Below are 14346 nucleotides of genomic sequence, written 5' to 3' on the forward strand. Positions count from 1 at the left end.
GAGCCTTGAAGAATGTTTGGAAGTTGAGAACATTATCTCGAAAAGCAAAAATGGGTATGTTTGAAGGAATAGTGGTTCCAATAATGTTGTATGGTTGCGAGGCGTGGGCTATGGATAGAGTTGTGCGCAGGAAGGTGGATGTGCTGGAAATGAGATGTTTGAGGACAATGTGTGGTGTGAGGTGGTTTGATCGAGTAAGTAATGTAAGGGTAAGAGAGATGTGTGGAAATAAAAAGAGCGTGGTTGAGAGAGCAGAAGAGGGTGTTTTGAAATGGTTTGGATACATGGAGAGAATGAGTGAGGAAAGATTGACCAAGAGGATATATGTGTCGGAGGTGGAGGGAACGAGAAGTGGGAGACCAAATTGGAGGTGGAAAGATGGAGTGAAAAAGATTTTGAGTGATCGGGGCCTGAACATGCAAGAGGGTGAAAGGCGGGCAAGGAATAGAGTGAATTGGATCGATGTGGTATACCGGGGTTGACGTGCTGTCAGTGGATTGAATCAGGGCATGTGAAGCGTCTGGGGTAAACCATGGAAAGCTGTGTGGGGCCTGGATGTGGAAAGGGAGCTGTGGTTTTGGGCATTATTGCATGACAGCTAGAGACTGAGTGTGAACGAATGAGGCCTTTGTTGTCTTTTCCTAGCGCTACCCCGCACACATGAGGGGGGAGGGGGATGTTATTCCATGTGTGGCGAGGTGGCGATGGGAATGAATAAAGGCAGACAATGTGAATTGTGTGCATGGGTATATATGTATGTGTCTGTGTGTGTATATATATGTGTACATTGAGATGTATAGGTATGTATATTTGCGTGTGTGGACGTGTGTGTATATACATGTGTATGGGGGTGGGTTGGGCCATTTCTTTCATCTGTTTCCTTGCGCTACCTCGCAAACATGGGAGACAGCGACAAAGCAAAATGAATAAATAAATAGATAACATGTAAAAGTGATAGAAGTGGTAGAGGATGTGTGGATCAGGTGTTAGCTTTGAAGAATGTATGTGAGAAATACTTAGAAAAGCAAATGGGTTTGTATTTAGCATTTATGGATCTGGAGAAGGCATATGATAGAGTTGATAGAGATGCTCTGTGGAAGGTATTAAGAATATATGGTGTGGGAGGCAAGTTGTTAGAAGCAGTGAAAAGTTCTTATCGAGGATGTAAGGCATGTTTACGTGTAGGAAGAGAGGAAAGTGATTGGTTCTCAGTGAATGTAGGTTTGCAGCAGGGGTGTGTGATGTCTCCATGGTTGTTTAATTTGTTTATGGATGGGGTTGTTAGGGAGGTGAATGCAAGAGTTTTGGAAAGAGGGGCAAGTATGAAGCCTGTTGTGGATAAGAGAGCTTGGGAAGTGAGTCAGTTGTTGTTCGCTGATAATACAGCGCTGGTGGCTGATTCATGTGAGAAACTGCAGAAGCTGGTGACTGAGTTTGGTAAAGTGTGTGAAAGAAGAAAGTTAAGAGTAAATGTGAATAAGAGCAAGGTTATTAGGGACAGTAGGGTTGAGAGTCAAGTCAATTGGGAGGTAAGTTTGAATGGAGAAAAACTGGAGGAAGTAAAGTGTTTTAGATATCTGGGAGTGGATCTGGCAGCAGATGGAACCATGGAAGCAGAAGTGAATCATAGGGTGGGGGAGGGGGCAAAAATCCTGGGAGCCTTGAAGAATGTTTGGAAGTCGAGAACATTATCTCGGAAAGCAAAATTGGGTATGTTTGAAGGAATAGTGGCTCCAGCAATGTTGTATGGTTGCGAGGCGTGGGCTATGGATAGAGTTGTGCGCAGGAGGATGGATGTGCTGGAAATGAGATGTTTGAGGACAGTGTGTGGTGTGAGGTGGTTTGATCGAGTAAGTAATGTAAGGGTAAGAGAGATGTGTGGAAATAAAAAGAGCGTGGTTGAGAGAGCAGAAGAGGGTGTTTTGAAATGGTTTGGGCACATGGAGAGAATGAGTGAGGAAAGATTGTCCAAGAGGATATATGTGTCGGAGGTGGAGGGAACGAGGAGAAGTGGGAGACCAAATTGGAGGTGGAAAGATGGAGTGAAAAAGATTTTGAGTGATCGGGGCCTGAACATGCAGGAGGGTGAAAGGCGGGCAAGGAATAGAGTGAATTGGATCGATGTGGTATACCGGGGTTGACGTGCTGTCAGTGGATTGAATCAGGGCATGTGAAGCATCTGGGGTAAACCATGGAAAGTTGTGTGGGGCCTGGATGTGGAAAGGGAGCTGTGGTTTCGGGCATTATTGCATGACAGCTAGAGACTGAGTGTGAACGAATGGGGCCTTTGTTGTCTTTTCCTAGCGCTACCTCGCACACATGAGGGGGGAGGGGGATGGTATTCCATGTGTGGCGAGGTGGCGATGGAAATGAATAAAGGCAGACAGTGTGAATTGTGTGCATGGGTATATATGTATGTGTCTGTGTGTGTATATATATGTGTACATTGAGATGTATAGGTATGTATATTTGCGTGTGTGGACGTGTATGTATATACATGTGTATGGGGGTGGGTTGGGCCATTTCTTTCGTCTGTTTCCTTGCCCTACCTTGCAAACGTGGGAGACAGCGACAAAGCAAAATAAATATAAATATACATATGTGGGTAGGAGAGATGGTTGAAGGGGATTACGTGTTAATTGATAGGCATGTAAAAGAGAGACTTTTGGATATTAATGTGCTGAGAGGGGCAGCTGGAGGGATGTCTGATCACTATCTTGTGGAAGTGAAGGTGAAGATTTGTAGTGGTTTTCAAAAAAGAAGAATGTTTGGGAGAGGAGAGTGATGAGAGTTAGTGAGCTTGGAAAGGAGACTTGTGTGAGTAAGTACCAGGAGAGATTGAGTGTAGAATGGCAAAACATGAGAGCAAATGATGTGAGGGGAGTGGATGAGGAATGGGATGTATTTAGGGAAGCAGTGATGGCTTGTGCAAAAGATGGATGTGGTATGAGAAAGGTGGGAGGTGGGCAGATTAGAAAGGGTAGTAAGTTGTGGGATGAGGAAGTAAAATGGTTAGTGAAAGAAAAAAGGGAGGTGTTTGGACAGTACTTATAAGGAAGGAGTGAAAATGACTGGGAGATGTATAAAAGAAAGTGGGAGGAGGTCAAGAGAAAGGTGCAAGGGTTGAAAAAGAGGGCAAATGAGAGTTGGGGTGAGAGAATATCATTGAATTTTAAGGAGAATAAGATGTTTTGGAAGGAGGTAAATAACATGCATAGGACAAGAAGAAAGGGAAACATCAGTGAAGGGGGCAAGTGGGGAAGTAATAACAGGTAGTGATGAAGTGAGGAGATGGAGTGAGTATTTTGAAGGTTTGTTGAATTTGTTTGATGATAGAGTGGCAGATATAGGGTGTTTTGGTCAGTGTGGTTTGTGAAGTGAGAGTATCAAGGAAAACAGTTTGGTTAAGAGAGAAGACATAGTGAAAGCTTTGTGGAAGATGACGTCTAGCAAGGCGGCAGATTTGGATGGTATTGCAGTAAAATTCATTAAAGAAGGCGGTGATTGTGTTGTTGATTGGTTGATAAGGATATTCAGTGCATGTGTGGACCATGGTGAAATGCCTGAGGATTGGTAGAATGAATGCATTGTGCCATTGTACAAAGGCAAAGGGGATAAAGGTGAGTGTTCAAACAACAGAGGCATAAGTTTGTTGAGTATTCCAGGGAAATTATATGGAAGGGTATTGATTAAGAGTGTGAAGGCATGTGCAGAGCATCAGATTGGGAAAGAGCAGTGTGGTTTCAGAAGTGGTAGAGGATGTGGGGATCAGGTTTTTGCTTTGAAGAGTGTATGTGAGAAACACTTAAAAAACAGATGGATTTGTATGTAGCATCTATGGATCTGGAGAAGGCATATGATATGGTTGAAAGAGATGCTTTGTGGAAGGTTTTAAGAGTATGTGGTGTGGGAGGTAAGTTTCTAGAAGCAGTGAAAGGTTTTTACCAAGGATGTAAGGTATGTGTACGAGTTGGAAGAGAGGAGAGTGATTGGTTCCCAGCGAATGTCGGTCTGCGGCAGGGGTATGTGATGTCCCCATGGTTGTTGTTTAACTTGTTTATGGATGGGGTGATTAGGGATTTGAATGCAAGAGTTTTGGATAGAGGGGCAAGTATGGAGTTTGTTGTGGATGAGAAGGCCTGGGAAGTGAGTCAATTGTTCTCTGATAATATAGCTCTAGTGGCTGATTTGAGTGAGAAACTACAGAAGATAGTGACGGAGTTTGGAAAAGTGTGTGAAAGGAGAAAGCTGAGAGTAAATGTGAATAAGAGGAAGGTTCAGTAGGGTAGAGGGACAAGATAATTGGGATGTAAGGTTGAATGGAGAAAAATTGGTGGAAATGAAGTGTTTTAGATATCTGTGAGTGGACTTAGCAGCAGATGGAATCATGGAAGTGGAAGTGAGTCACAGGTTGGGGAAGGGAAGCGTAGGTTCTGGGAGCAATGAAGAATGTGTGGAAGGAGAGAACATTATCTCTGAGAGCAAAAACGGGTATGTTTGAAAGAATAGTAGTTTCAACAAAGTTATATGGTTGCGAAGAATGGACTATAGATATGGTTGTACGGAGGAGGGTGGATGTGTTGGAAATGAAATATTTGAGGACAATATGTGGTGTGAGGTGTTTGGTCAAATATGTGTGGAATTAAAAAGAGCTAGGTTGAGAGAGCAGAAGAGAGTGTGCTGAAATGGTTTGGACATATGGAGAGAATGATTGAGGAAAGATTGACAAAGGATATATGTGTCAGAGGTGGATGGAACAAGGAGAAGCAGGAGACCAAATTGGAGGTGGAAGGATGGAATGAAAAAGATTCTGAGCGATCGGGGCCTGTACATACAGGAGGGTGAGAGGCATCCAAGGAATAGAGTGAATAGGAATGATGTGGTATACTGGGGTCGACGTGCTGTCAGTGGACTGAACCAGGGCATGTGAAATGTCTCTGGTAAACCTTGGAAAGGTCTGTGGGGGCATGGATGTGGATAGGGAGCTGTGGTTTCGGTGCATTACACATGACAGGTAGGGACTGAGTGTGAAAGAATGTGGCCTTTTTTATGTTTTTCCTGGTCCTTCCTCACTGAAGGGGGTCAGGGGCCTATTTCCTGTGTGGCAGGGTAGCGACAGGAATGGATGAAGGCAGCAAGTATGAATATATACATGTGTATATGTATGTGTCTGTATGTATATGTATGTATACATTGATATGTATATGTGCGTGTATGGGCATTTATGTATATATATGTGCATATGAGTGGTTGGGTTCTGGAAGCATTGAAGAGTATGTGAAACATGAGAACGTTGTTCCAGGGAGCGGAGGTGGGTGTGTTTGGGGGGGATGATGGTTCCAGCTGTGTTGTGTGGTTGCGAGGCATGGGCTGTGGATGGGGTTGTGCAGAGGAGGATGGATGTGTTGGAGGTGGGATGTTTGAGGACAGTGTGTGGTGTGGAGTCATTTGATGGAGTGAGTGGTAAGAGGGTTGTGTGGTGATGGGGAGAGTGTGGTTGAGAGAGTGGAAGAGGGTGTGTTCTGGTTGTTTGGTCACGTGGAGAGGGTGAGTGGGGAAGGAGTGACTAGGAGGATGTGGGTGTTGGAGGTGGAGGGAGCGAGGAGAGGCAGAAGACTGAATTGGAGGTGAAAGGGTGGAGTGAAGGGGATTTTGAATGATTGGGACCTGAACATACTGGAGGGTGGGAGGCGTGCAACGAGTAGAGTGAGTTGGAACGATGAGGTATACTGGGGTCGACGTGCTGTCAATGGATTTAACCAAGGCATGTGAAGCGTCTGGGGTAAACCATGGAAAGGTTTGTAGGGCTTGGATGTGGAAAGGGAGCTGTGGTTTCGATGCATTACACATGACAACTAGAGACTGAGTGTGAACAAATGTGGCCTTTTTGTCTTTTCCTAGTGCTTCCTAGCAGGAGGGGGGGATGCTGTTTCATGTATTGCAGAGTAGCAACAGGAATGGATAAAGGCAACAAGTATGAATATGTACATGTATATATATGTATATTTGTGTATATGTTGAAATGTATAGGTATGTATATGTGCGTGTGTGGGCATTTATGTATATACATGTGTATGTAGGTGGGTTGGGCCATTCTTCGTCTGTTTCCTTGCACTACTTCACTAATGTGGAAGATGGCAATTATCATAAACATTAATAATTTGTTCTTTCATTTTCTTCTTTCATACTTTTTTGCCTTTTCTCACATTAGTGAGGTAGCACCAGGAACAGGAAAAGAAAGGCCTCATTCACTCACATCTGTTCTCTGGTTGTCATGTGTAATGCACCATAAACAACTTCCTATGCACAGCCGGGCCCCACAGACCTTTTCCATGGTTTCCCATGGCTGCTTCATATGCCCTTGTTCAGTCCACTTACAGCGTGTCACCCCCTGTATACTACATTGCTCCAATTCACCGTGTCCATTGCATGCCTTTCAGCCACCTGTAAGTTCACATCTTTCCATTTCCAATTTGGACTTCCCCTGCCTGTCCCCTCCGCTTTTGATACATGTATCCTCTTTGTCAGCCTTCCATCATTCATTTTCTCATCATCTTCAAACCATTTCACCACATTCTCTTCAACTCTCTTAATGGTACTCTTTTTTATTAACATACCTATCTCTTACCCTCTTGTTACTTTCTTGATCAGCCACATCACATGTTGTCCTTAAACATTTCATTTTCGAAATGTGCCCTCCTTTTTACATTCTCATATATAGCCCATGCCTTGCATTCATACAGTATCTTCTGGGACTTTTATACCTAAAAACTTATCCATTTTTGTCCCTCCATATGACAACATATTTCCACACTTTCCCTCACTCGCCATATGGCTCACCTCTGCTTCCATGGTTCCATTCACTGCCATGTCTATTCCCAAGTAACAAGAACACTCCACTTCCTCCAAGTAATATTCATTCAAACTCACACATCACCTAACCTGTCTTTCTCTGCTGCCAGCCCTAATAACCTTGCTTTTATTCACAGTCACTATCAACTTCTTCCTTTCACTCACTTGTCCAAACTCAGACACCAGCATTTGCAGTTTCTCACACAAATCCTTTACCAGTACTGTGCCATCAAAAACAGCATATCACCCATTACAGGTTTCATACCTACCCCTCCAAGACCCTCGCATTTACCTCCCTTACCACCCAATCCATAAACAAATTAAACCGCTATGATGACATCGCACACTCCTACTGCAGGTTCATTTTCATGTGAAACCACTCACTAAGCTTGCATATGTGCCTTATACTTTTGATAAAAACTCTTAATTGTTCTGAACAGCTTTTCTCCCACATCATATATTCATAACCTTTTTCACAAAGCATCTCTATCAATCCTATCATATGCTTTCTCCGGATCTGTAACTGTCACTTACAGATCCTTCTCTCTCTCTAAGTATTTCTTACACATTCTTCGAGGCAAACACATGATCCATACATCCTCTACCATTGCTGAAACCACATTTTTTTCTTCCCAGTCTGATGCTCTGTGCATGCCTGTTCCCACTCAGTCACCATTCTTCCATACAACTTAGGAACACTGAAAAAAAACATATACTTCTGTAATTAAAATAAGCACCTTTGTACCCTTATCTGTACATCCTGGCACTTTGCATGCATTTTTTCAATCCTCTCACCATGATCCATATAGATATTTGAAATCCTAAGTAACCAGTCAACACCAGTCACCCCCTTTATTAAGGAATTCATCTGCAATGCCATTCACTATAGCCACCTTGCCACATTTCATCATATGCAAGACTTTCACCACTTCTTTCTTCACCAAAGTAGTTGTTATGACTCTTTTTACTTACCTCCCAACCAAAACTCTGCACATCTTTTATCCTATCATCAATCATATTCCACAGTCCTTTAGATTATTTATTTCATCTCTTCACCTTATCAGTGCCAGTAACCACTTTCCCATTTGTCCCTTCATCAATGCTTCCATTTGTTTTCTTGTTTTTTGCCAACTATTAACCTCCTTCCATAGCATCTTATTTTCCCTGAAGTTTACTGATACATGCTCACCCTCTCTTTTGCCCTCTTTTTCTGCTCCAGCCCCTTCCTCTTGACCTCCTGCCACTTTCTCATGTATATCTCTCAATCATTTGCATTCCTTCTCTGTAACTACCATCCATGTACCTACCTTTCCTCTTTCACAAGCTACTTTACTCCTTCATTCCTCCACTCTGTCCCCTTTCTCACCTCATGTCCAAACTTCCACAATGCATACACTTCTCTCGCATATGCCAGCACTTCTTCCCTAAATACCTTCCATTCCTCACCCACTCCCCTAACCTCGTTTATTTGTCATTCTTCTCTAATATCTCCTGGTGTCTCTTTTTCAAGCTCACTCAATTTCATATAATTTCTTCATTTCTGACAACCTCTACAAATCTCCACCCTTGCCTCGACCATGTAGTGATCATAAATCCCACTATCTGCCCGACAGCATATTTACACCCAAGAGGCTGTAAATGAGATGTTTGAGGACAATGTTTGGTGTGAGGTGGTTTGATCGAGTAAGTAACGTAAGGGTAAGAGAGATGTGTGGAAATAAAAAGAGCGTGGTTGAGAGAGCAGAAGAGGGTGTTTTGAAATGGTTTGGTCACATTGAGAGAATGAGTGAGGAAAGATTGACCAAGAGGATATATGTGTCGGAGGTGGAGGGAACGAGGAGAAGAGGGAGACCAAATTGGAGGTGGAAAGATGGAGTGAAAAAGATTTTGTGTGATCGGGGCCTGAACATGCAGGAGGGTGAAAGGAGGGCAAGGAATAAAGTGAATTGGAGCGATGTGGTATACCGGGGTTGATGTGCTGTCAGTGGATTGAATCATGTGAAGCGTCTGGGGTAAACCATGGAAAGCTGTGTAGGTATGTATATTTGCGTGTGTGGACGTATGTATATACATGTGTATGGGGATGGGTTGGGCCATTTCTTTCGTCTGTTTCCTTGCGCTACCTCGCAAACGCGGGAGACAGCGACAAAGCAAAAAAAAAAAAAAAAGATTTTAATCAGATATTCCTAGTCACTGGTCCTTTTTCAGTGCACAGTTCCATGAGCTGTTCATCATTTCTTTTAACCTTACTGGCTGCATAACAAAATGTATAACATCTTTAAACTTCTCAACTTAATACCAATTCTTAAACCCTTCAAACTTCCTCCTCCTCCTCCTCCTCCTCCTCAATATCCAGACTGAAAAACTAATGATTCACAACAGAATCAAATGAGATATCCTTCTCTCACCCACACAGCCTGGCTTCAAACCCAAATATTTTACCACCAAACCACATGCTATCACACAACATATCCCAGATGGTTTCAGCCAACCACAAACCCCCTCCCACACGACACTCGTGGCAGTAGACATCAACAAAGCATTTGACACTATCCCCTGACACATCCTCACACAAAACATAGTTGATCCTCCACAACAGTGAGAAAAAGTGGTTAGCCAGTTTCATAGCCACCCACTGTGATAGTCACTTCAAATGGTTTCACCTGTTACACACTCAAGTTCTGTAAAAGAGTGCCTAAGTAGCAATTACATCTCCCATTATCTCAGGCAAACCTCAACATGAAGGTCCTTTCAAATGCAGATAACCTCACAATCACCTAATTCCATGATAACATAGTAGCAACATTAGACATGCAGCACTACATTACACAATTTAAACATTCGTTCACAAGAAATCTTCACTCATTCTTTTAACTCCAGACAGACATAAATCCAGCTCATGCCTCCCAGTCACCTTGAATGTTCAGTCTCTCACACTGAACAAAGCACTAACCATTTTAGGCATCACATATGACACACTTGACGTTCACTTCCCACACCCATAACATGAACGCACAAACAAAATGCCCTCAGAACACTAAATGGCACCAGTACGGAAGGAAAAAGAATCCCTTCACATCCTACACAATCAGTTCATCTGCTCCACTTTAAACTATGCCTCATCTTCCTGGCTTTCCACTGTCTCAAAGCCAAGTGCATCAGGGCTTTAGATCTCACAAAATAATGCACCCACACAATCATTGGCTGTTTGGCAACCATAAGCACTCAGCACCACAAAACAAAAATCCTCCCTAATAGTCTCATCTTACCATGCTCAGCACCCAGTTCTATGCCTCATCACTAGACCCCTTCCACCCAAATCATTCTGTAACTGATCCCAGCAGAAATTTAAACTTATCCCTGCCTCAGGCTTCAGTAACTACTACTCATAGATTCCCCAGTCCCAACAAATAGAATACTGACAAAACAGATACACAGTGAAATGAAGTAACAAGCAATAAACAACCTACCTGGATCCTACTGCCTTTCATATTATTACTACTACCTAATATCACACATATTTACCAATGGCTGCAGAGCAAAAAAGATTTGCATAAACAATGAAGAATAAAGTAGAGGTGATAGAATATGCAAAAGAGCAGGGTAATAGAGCAACAGTGAGATGTTTTGGGTGGTCACCTACGGAAAGAATTTTCAAAGAATTAAGAAAATATGAAAATATGAATAATTTTTCATCTCGTAATGGTGTGCATTTTAGTCTTTATTTTTATGCATGGAGGTAGAGTGTTTATAGTCTTACTTAACTTGGCCTAATATTGCAGCCAATCCATGAGAGGACAACACAGACATCTGCTCAGAAAATGGAAACTCAAAAGGAAGCAACTCCAGAGGAGAAAGCTGAAGCAGAGCAACTCAAGAATGAAGGTAATCAACTTATGCGGGAGGAAAAGTTTACTGACGCACTAGATTGTTATACCAAGTAAGTTTGCTTAGATTTAAGCATAAGAATTTTCATAAATGCATGTGATACAGACAGAGAGAAGACAGGGTACACAAGATAAAATTGTTGATTTGTTTTTTATAGGCAGGAATATGATGAGAAGTGTGCATGATGTGTGGTTATGATAGGGTTGGGAGAGTTTTTGTTAGGTCACATGAGGTGCTTGGAGCCTTAGTGATGAATCATCAAAAAATTTAAACTAGAGCACTATAAAATTTGTATCTCCGTATATGTATTGTAGGAACCACCCATAGGATGTTCATGATTTTAATTGTTTTTTTTATATTGGTGCCTGTGCACCTGGTCATGAGAAGAAAGATCATGTGAGGCAAGAGTTGTGGGAGCAGCTGAGTGTCTGTGAGCAGCTTTGATGCATGAGACCAGGGTATAGTGATGGGTGATTTAAATGCAAAGGTGAGTAATGTGGCAGTTGAGGGTATAATTGGTGTACATGGGGTGTTCAGTGTTGTAAATGGAAATGGTGAAGAGCTTGTGGATTTGCTGCTGAAAAAGGACTGGTGATTGGGAATACCTGGTTTAAAAAGAGAGATATACGTAAGTATACGTATGTAAGTAGGAGAGATGGCCAGAGAGCATTCTTGGACTACGTGTTGATTGATAGATGCATGAAAGAGAGACTTTTGGATGTTAATGTGCTGAGAGGGGCACCTGGAGGGATATCTAATCATTATCTTGTGGAGGCGATGGTGAAGATTTGTAGAGGTTTCAGGAAAGAAGAGAGAATGTTGGGGTGAAGAGGGTAGTGAGAGTAAGTGAGCTTGGAAAGGAGACTTGTATGAGGAAGTACCAGTAGAGATTGAGTGCAGAATGGAAAAAGGTGAGAGCAAATGATGTAAGGGGAGTGGGGGAGGAATGGGATGTATTTAGGGAAACAGTGATGGCTTCTGCAAAAGATGCTTGTGGCATGAGAAGCGTGGGAGGTTGGCAGATTAGAAAGGGTAGTGAGTGGTGGGGTGAAGAAGTAAGATTGTTAGTGAAAGAGAAGAGAGATGCGCTTGGACAACTTTTGCCGGGAAGTAGTGCGAATAACTGGGAGTTGTATAAAAGATAGAGGCAGGAGGTCAAGAGAAAGGTGCAAGAGGTGAAAAAGAGAGCAAATGAGAGTTGGGGTGAGAGAGTATCGTTACACTTTAGGAGAATAAAAAGATGTTTTGTAAGGAGGTGAATGAAGTGCGTAAGACAAGAGAACAAATGAGAACATCAGTGAAGGGGCTAATGGGTAGTTAATAACAAGTAATGGTGAAGTGAGAAGGAGATGGAGTGAATATTTTGAAGGTTTGTTGAATGTGCTTGATGATAGAGTGGCAGATATAGGGTGTTTTGGTCGAGGTGGTGTGCGAAGTGAAAGGGTCAGGGAAAACGGTTTAGTAAACAGAGAAGAGGTAGTGAAAGCTTTGCTGAAGATGAAAGCTAGCAAGGGGACAGGATTGGATGGTATTGCTGTGTAATTTATTAAAAAAGGGGGTGACTATGTTGTTGACTAACTGGTAAAGATATTCAGTGTATGTATGGTTCATGGTGAAGTGCCTGAGGATTGGCAGAATGCAGGCATAGTGCCATTGTACAAAGGCAAAGGGGATAAAGGTGAATATTCAAATTACAAAGGTATAAGTTTGTATTTTTTTTTAACTTTCTAAAATGGGAAACAGAAGAAGGAGTCACGCGGGGAGTGCTCATCCTCCTCGAAGGCTCTGATTGGGGTGCCTAACTGTGTGTGGATGTAACCAAGATGTGAAAAAAGGAGAGATAGGTAGTATGTTTGAGGAAAGGAACCTGGATGTTTTGGCTCTGAGTGAAACGAAGCTCAAGGGTAAAGGGGAAGAGTGGTTTGGGAATGTCTTGGGAGTAAAGTCAGGGGTTAGTGAGAGGACAAGAGCAAGGGAAGGAGTAGCAGTACTCCTGAAACAGGAGTTGTGGGAGTATGTGATAGAATGTAAGAAAGTAAATTCTCGATTGATATGGGTAAAACTGAAAGTTGATGGAGAGAGATGGGTGATTATTGGTGCATGTGCACCTGGGCATGAGAAGAAAGATCATGAGAGGCAAGTGTTTTGGGAGCAGCTGAATGAGTGTGTTAGTGGTTTTGATGCACGAGACAGGGTTATAGTGATGGGTGATTTGAATGCAAAGGTGAGTAATGTGGCAGTTGAGGGAATAATTGGTATACATGGGGTGTTCAGTGTTGTAAATGGAAATGGTGAAGAGCTTGTAGATTTATGTGCTGAAAAAGGACTGATGATTGGGAATACCTGGTTTAAAAAGCGAGATATACATAAGTATACTTATGTAAGTAGGAGAGATGGCCAGAGAGCGTTATTGGATTACGTGTTAATTGACAGGCGCACGAAAGAGAGACTTTTGGATGTTAATGTGCTGAGAGGTGCAACTGGAGGGATGTCTGATCATTATCTTGTGGAGGCTAAGGTGAAGATTTGTATGGGTTTTCAGAAAAGAAGAGAGAATGTTGGGGTGAAGAGGGTGGTGAGAGTAAGTGAGCTTAGGAAGGAGACTTGTGTGAGGAAGTACCAGGAGAGACTGAGTACAGAATGGAAAAAGGTGAGAACAATGGAAGTAAGGGGAGTGGGGGAGGAATGGGATGCATTTAGGGAATCGGTGATGGATTGCGCAAAAGATGCTTGTGGCATGAGAAGAGTGGGAGGTGGGTTGATTAGAAAGGGTAGTGAGTGGTGGGATGAAGAAGTAAGAGTATTAGTGAAAGAGAAGAGAGAGGCATTTGGACGATTTTTGCAGGGAAAAAATGCAATTGAGTGGGAGATGTATAAAAGAAAGAGACAGGAGGTCAAGAGAAAGGTGCAAGAGGTGAAAAAAAAAGGGCAAATGAGAGTTGGGGTGAGAGAGTATCATTAAATTTTAGGGAGAATAAAAAGATGTACTGGAAGGAGGTAAATAAAGTGCGTAAGACAAGGGAGCAAATGGGAACTTCAGTGAAGGGTGCAAATGGGGAGGTGATAACAAGTAGTGGTGATGTGAGAAGGAGATGGAGTGAGTATTTTGAAGTTTGTTGGATGTGTTTGATGATAGAGTGGCAGATATAGGGTGTTTTGGTCGAGGTGGTGTGCAAAGTGAGAGGGTTAGGGAAAATGATTTGGTAAACAGAGAAGAGGAAGTAAAAGCTTTGCGGAAGATGAAAGCCGGCAAGGCAGCAGGTTTGGATGGTATTGCAGTGGAATTTATTAAAAAAGGGGGTGATTGTATTGTTGACTGGTTGGTAAGGTTATTTAATGTATGTATGACTCATGATGAGGTGCCTGAGGATTGGCAGAATGCGTGCATAGTGCCATTGTACAAAGGCAAAGGGGATAAGAGTGAGTGCTCAAATTACAGAGGTATAAGTTTGTTGAGGGAATAATTGGTATGCATGGGGTGTTCAGTGTTGTAAATGGAAATGGTGAAGAGCTTGTAGATTTATGTGCTGAAAAAGGACTGATGATTGGGAATACCTGGTTTAAAAAGCGAGATATACATAAGTATACTTATGTAAGTAGGAGAGA

General features: G+C 42.5%; 1 protein-coding gene across 3 annotated transcripts in view; it reads left to right on the forward strand.

Annotated features, from left to right (window-relative positions):
- LOC139750865 (small glutamine-rich tetratricopeptide repeat-containing protein alpha-like) overlaps nucleotides 1-14346 on the forward strand; it is a 150067-nt gene that overhangs the window by 20658 nt on the left and 115063 nt on the right. For all 3 annotated transcript variants that reach the window (XM_071665670.1, XM_071665667.1, XM_071665669.1), the window contains exon 3: nucleotides 10635-10792. In XM_071665670.1, the coding sequence (XP_071521771.1) occupies nucleotides 10635-10792 (158 nt within the window). The remainder of the gene's footprint in view (nucleotides 1-10634; nucleotides 10793-14346) is intronic.

Source organism: Panulirus ornatus, chromosome 10, assembly GCF_036320965.1.
Source record: "Panulirus ornatus isolate Po-2019 chromosome 10, ASM3632096v1, whole genome shotgun sequence".
In the NCBI taxonomy this organism is placed as follows: Eukaryota; Metazoa; Arthropoda; class Malacostraca; order Decapoda; family Palinuridae; genus Panulirus; species Panulirus ornatus.